Source organism: Nematolebias whitei, chromosome 7 (assembly GCF_014905685.2).
Source record: "Nematolebias whitei isolate Nwh7 chromosome 7, NemWhi1, whole genome shotgun sequence".
NCBI lineage: Eukaryota > Metazoa > Chordata > Actinopteri > Cyprinodontiformes > Rivulidae > Nematolebias > Nematolebias whitei.
In genome coordinates this window covers 45,493,869-45,499,598 of record NC_056504.1, presented here as the reverse complement: position 1 = coordinate 45,499,598, position 5,730 = coordinate 45,493,869, and the positions used below count along the sequence as shown (strand labels likewise).

The 5,730-nt window shown below is 41.6% G+C and overlaps 1 protein-coding gene and 1 pseudogene across 1 annotated transcript in view; one reads left to right on the top strand and one right to left on the bottom strand.

Moving 5' to 3' along the window:
- Positions 1 to 824: 824 nt before the first annotated feature.
- LOC119412857 lies at positions 825 to 3,132 on the bottom strand (annotated as a pseudogene).
- A 2,034-nt stretch (positions 3,133 to 5,166) lies between these two features.
- The window catches only part of dhrs3b (dehydrogenase/reductase (SDR family) member 3b), a 9,416-nt gene continuing 8,852 nt past the window's right edge, over positions 5,167 to 5,730 (top strand). Inside the window, exon 1 of the mRNA XM_037679661.1 lies at positions 5,167 to 5,668. Within this exon, the coding sequence (XP_037535589.1) occupies positions 5,474 to 5,668 (195 nt within the window). The 5' untranslated portion in view covers positions 5,167 to 5,473. The remainder of the gene's footprint in view (positions 5,669 to 5,730) is intronic.

The window sequence follows — 5,730 nt, the reverse complement described above, 5'->3', positions numbered from 1 at the left end:
TTTTCATCCGATGTCGAATGTACCCTGTGAAAAAATTATGAAACCTCTTTTGAGCATGGATGAGTACCAGTAACCAAAAAGTTACCGTGTTGAAAGACTCACCTGATCGTCTGGTGGGGGTGGGATTAGAGTTTTGTTGCCATGGACACAACAAACACTGAAGGAAAGGCAGGCTGAGTATCCTGAAAGCTAAAGGAAGACGTCTTACATCTTAAAAAGAAAGACTACCTTTAAGATAGGGCTTGACATTTCCCTTTTAGTCATGTGTACTTAGTTTTACAATTGCTGAAGTTGTGTTAAAATGAGTTTCCAGACTTTGTGTTTTCAGGCCGTTTGTTGTAATAGAACTAATTTTGTTGCTTGCCTTGGTGTGCAAGGTTTTTGTCTTTAGTGTTTGTATTGTTAATGTAAAACATTAATGTCAAACTTAATTAACAAAGTGCAATAGAAGATAGACAGTAGAATGTTTATTTGCACAGCAATTAAAGACTTTCAGTGTTTTTACATATAACTGTTCATTATTAACCTGCACTGCAGGAAAACAAGGGAGACATTATGTGTAAAAGAAAAAAATATCAAAACTATCCAGCACATTTTCAAGTGACCTTTTTTCCTCAAGTTCAGCTGTGGCATTTTGTTGGACATCCAATCATTCCTCACAACACCATATCCACAGCTGAGGAGCTTAAAAAGGGAGGGGGGTTAAGACTAATGGCATCATCTGCCACTACAGGTGTGACCTCATGTATCAAAACAGCTTTGATTGTGTGATACACCTCTTTATCATATCCCGAGGTTGAATGTTCACTGAGACCATGTGTGAGTCATTCAGGGGCTAAGCTGGAAGGGGAGAAACACTTTTCATTGCATGGCCTGAGCTCAGTGGGGGCATGGTTCCCTTTGAGCACTTTTTGGCACACAGACAAGTCTCCAGTGAGATACTGTAGAAATAGACTGCCGTCCAGCCTTGAAACAATATGGGCACAGCATGATTTTGTTGGTGTGAGGGCAGGTTGAAATCTGCCATCTGCAGGGTTGGGTAGATTAGGGCCTGAGCGCAGGGGAATGGCAGATGTCTGACTTCTTGCCTTGCCAGCCTGTGGCACAGGACTGCTGCCAGGTTACCCCCTGTGCTGCTTTTTCCAGCTACCACTTTGTGAGGGTCCACACTATCTCAGCCACAGGCAGGAAGTGACATGTTGGCGAGTCAGGCATCCAGCTGTGCAGGGTACCAGTGATAAGGAGCTAATTGGTGCCTAAGAGGTGTAAAGTAGGGGGGAAGGACAATATGTTAAATTGTAGCTACCGTATTTTCCAGATTATACGTCGCTCCGGAGTATAGGTTGCATCAGTCAAAAAATTCCTCACAAAGAGGAAAAAATCATATATAAGTCACTTCAGAGTATAAGATGCTTTTCTTTAGATGTGTATTTCACAACGTGCAAGAACAGACATGTACTCTGAAATGACAATAAAACAGGGAGAATACCTGGGATCCTGAACAGGCTTAACTAACATAACAAGCCAACGAGTCCGACAAGCAAGTTACCAGTAAATTCACCAATTTCATTCCACATCACCGAATCTATTGAGTTCTTCATCAGGGGGCGGCTGTGGCTGAGTGGTTAGAGCAGTCGTCCTCCAATGCAAGAGTTGGGGGTTCAAACCCCACAGCAGTCACATGCTGAAATGTCCCTGGGCAAGACAATGAACCCCTTGTTGCCTCTGATGTGGGTCCCATCAGTGTATGAATGTGATAAAGCACTGATTATTCTCTTTAGAATGATTTGTTCAATTAGCTTTGTAGAGATCTAGTAGAGTGCTGTATGAATGGGTAAATGAGGACACAGATTGTAGTTTAAAGCGCTTTGAGTGTCTCAATAAGATAGAAAGGCGCTATATAAGTGCAGCCCATTTACCATTTACCATTCATCCTCGGTGAAGCTTCTGAACAATTTCGCCAACTCAAGAGGAAGATGGGGCGAGAGTGTAAGCAGAAAAGGAACAGCATGTAGTTGTCAAAAGCCTAGAGGGCCCTCTCATGGCTGCAAATGGTAATGGTTACTCTTTGGTTCATGTCAGAATGAATGAATGTTTAACGCATCAGTCAAAAATGTCATCATGAATAGTGAAAAAAACTTATATAAGTCACTTCGGACTGTACGTCGCAGGATTGGCCAAACTATGAAGAAAAGTGTGACTTAAAGTCCAGAAAATACGATATTTTGGGTTGATGGCACAGATGCATTTAGAAAACACTAACCCATTTGCTACCTTTAACATACTCTAAACCACTTTCCCATCACTCATAAACAGTGATAGGTTTGTAGGCTTATACTAGTATATAAAAATGTTTTAGTGAATCAGAATACAAGCATATAAACAAAAACTGATCTGGTGACTTATACCCTAATGATATGTAATTTGGCACAGACGAAAAGAAACAGATTTACAAAAAAAACATACGTTTACAAAAATGAAAAAAATAATAGCTTTGAAGGGTTTAGTGAAAGTGAAGGTTATTCTTTTTAAGAGACCATATTTGCAACAACCTAAAATAAGGAAGCTGCACAACCTTGTATGTCCCAGAACCTTTGGAAGACATGGCTCTTTATCTAAAATGTCTCTCATCTTTGTTTTATCAGCTGTTGGAGGACAAAAAAAGAACAGCAACACAATCTGTGTGATAGTTGAGTAGATTTCTTCCAAATACAAAAGGCATAGCTGTTTTTGTGTCTACATATGTGCTGAATAGTTTTACTAAAACAAATGTCATACCCTACCAGAAACGCAACATAAGAACTAACAATTACATACACAGTGTTACTCACCTCAGTTGCCATGCTGACAAACAAGCCATAAACCATGAGTAGCTAGCTTCCCACTATTTGCAGCCCCACAAGATATGTCTGAATTCATCAGCTCAGAGTACACAAGTCCAATTACTGTAAGAAAGAAGGCTGCAACAAGCGCAGCAAAGCCAATTATTAAAATTGCAGAGCCAGTGTCTGTGGTGTAGCTGGTCTGCAATGCTGAAGGTAAGTCATTAGGGGGAAAATGTTTTATCTACCTGCTTTCGCCCGCCCACATCAGCATGCAATACAGTCTGACCTTGGTTTCACATGATGACATCTTTAGTTGTCTATTGCCAGGAAAAATAACTACACTCCACAACATTTGTGATGGCTGTGTAAAGCTGACAGACATTGCAGATATAAATACTGCACAAAATATTTGTATATACCATAAGTTTTAAATTACTCATGCATGTTCATAGATTACATTATGTCACCTTTCAGCGTTAACAAGTACATAGCTAATAAGAGTTGTGTTGTTTTTCATGTTCTTGGTGCCAAAGAGAAGTCTGGTGATGAAATTAGGTTTTTGGATGCAAAGCAGCTTTTTAAAGAGTGTGCAACTGAAGAAATTTTACAAAAATGCTCCCTGTGAGGATTTATAGAAACCCCAGACTATCTGAACTTTCACAGTTAATCTGTAGATGGCAGTGATAGCATGAGAATAAATGATCCGCACTTTCTGAGATATACAGTACTCTATATTATTGTTTGCATTTCGCAAAAAATATAAATCCACTTACCCTACTACATCCATCCATTATCTTTACCAGTTTTTTTTTTTTTTTTTCCTTTTTGTGTCACGGAGGTCACTGGTTCCCAGATCCGGTAGTCACTGGGCGAGAGGTGGGGACACCCTGGACAGGTCTCCAGTCCATCACAGGGACACACAGAGACAAACGAGACAACCATTCACTCTCTCACGCACACCTAGGGACAATTTAGAACTACCAGTTAGCTTATATTTATTTTTACAAAGCTAACAATGTGTTATAAATGACACACATTTTGACAAAATTTGTTAAATAAAACTGGCATACAAACTTGTATTGTAACATATTTTTTAAACACTTTATAGCCCATCTTCCTTAAATAGCTGAGCACAGCACAAAGCAACCATTGTGAGCCCACTCTTTAAAACCATCCCTGATGGGGGGGTGGGGTTGGGGGGTAGACATCCTCATTTCCTAGTAAAGATCACAGTGCCAGGGCCAAACATCATAAACCGGAATTTTGTCGGAGGCACATTTATTCATATAGGAGTTTCATTTAAATATATATATATTTTTAGGAGATGTGCATGTGGTTTTGTATTTGTCATCCTGCCAGGCTTCTGAGAGTGAGTTGACCTAAATACCAAATTTCACTCGTACGCTCAGAAAAACACGACCTGTTTCAAAAATACTGTAACTGCAGCAAGTTGGTTTACAAAAACTTGAATAATGGACCTTCACGTCTGTCTGTCTGTCTGTCTGTCTGTCTGTCTGTCTGTCTGTCTGTCTGTCTGTCTGTCTGTCTGTCTAGATAGATAGATAGATAGATAGACAGACAGACAGACAGACAGACAGACAGACAGACAGACAGACAGACAGACAGACAGACAGACTGACTGACTGACTGACTGACTGACTGACTGACTGACTGACTGACTGACTGACTGACTGACTGACTGACTGACTGACTGACTGACTACCAGATGTGCTTTTTCAGCAATTACGTGATTATCTGTTTGCTTATTTGTTTTACCCATTTACCACCACCCCACAATTTAAAAAAATAAAAATAAATAAATAGGGGGTAAAAGCTGTGTTTTAAGCCATTTCCAGTCTTTTTTTTTTATAGCTCCATCTAGTACCTTTGTACTTTAGGATCTTGCATTTGTCTTGTTTTGACATACAGCTGCCACTGTTATTCTGCACCTTTATGTAATGATGTAATGAGGGTAAGTTCAGGTCAATGGGATTATGAAGTTAAACTTTTCCAAACAACAGTGAGCACCCACCTGGGACGCTGTGGGGCTACCACTGGAGATGGTGGTGGAGGGGGTGACAGGACCGCAGCACCGCCACTGCACACGCACGTGAAAGGGGGCGGGGAGGAGGCGAGCCCGCAACCATTCAGGGCGCACGGGCACTGGAGCAAAATATTCATCTCCACTTAACCTGTCAATCAGGATTATTGCTTTTACAAACCTCCCCTCAAGGTTTGTCCAGGTCCTTCCACCAGTGGAAACAGCGAGTCAGGGGGAGTGGAGGTAATATATAAGACAGGACAGGAACACAACACCAAGCCAGTTTCTGCAGCACAGAGTCGCCTGGATTTGTGTTTCACGTTTCTCCACTAAAATGACTGATCACACACTTCAAGAGCCTGCTCTGCTTACATGTAGAAAGTCTCAAAAGTAACGCAGTTCTATTTTATTTGTATTTTTATTTTTTTTTTTATTTTAATTGTCCCCGTCGAAAGTGGACTGCTCATGACAAACTTTCTGAGGCTGTAGATACAGCTGTTGACAGACAGCGGAGAAAGTCACAAGTCTCAGTGTCGGGTTTAAAGGAGCGCGTCAACTTGCGGCTGAGCAGCGACGCCTTGCCTGCTGTCCGCGCGCACTTCCCGAGATGGAGCTGAAGAGCGCGTGTCGTGCGTTTCTCCTCCCGATCCAAATGCTCTATCATGTAGTCAGGGCGAGTTTGTGCGCGCTGTTGCCAAGCAGAAAGAAGGACTTGACCAAGGAGGTGGTGCTGATCACCGGCGGAGGTCGAGGCATCGGCCGTCACCTGGGGAGGGAGTTTGCCAAGCAGGGGGCCAGAAAGGTGCGTAACTTGTTGCTCTCATCCATCATTGTAAACCATCTTTAAATATATATACGCAAGTT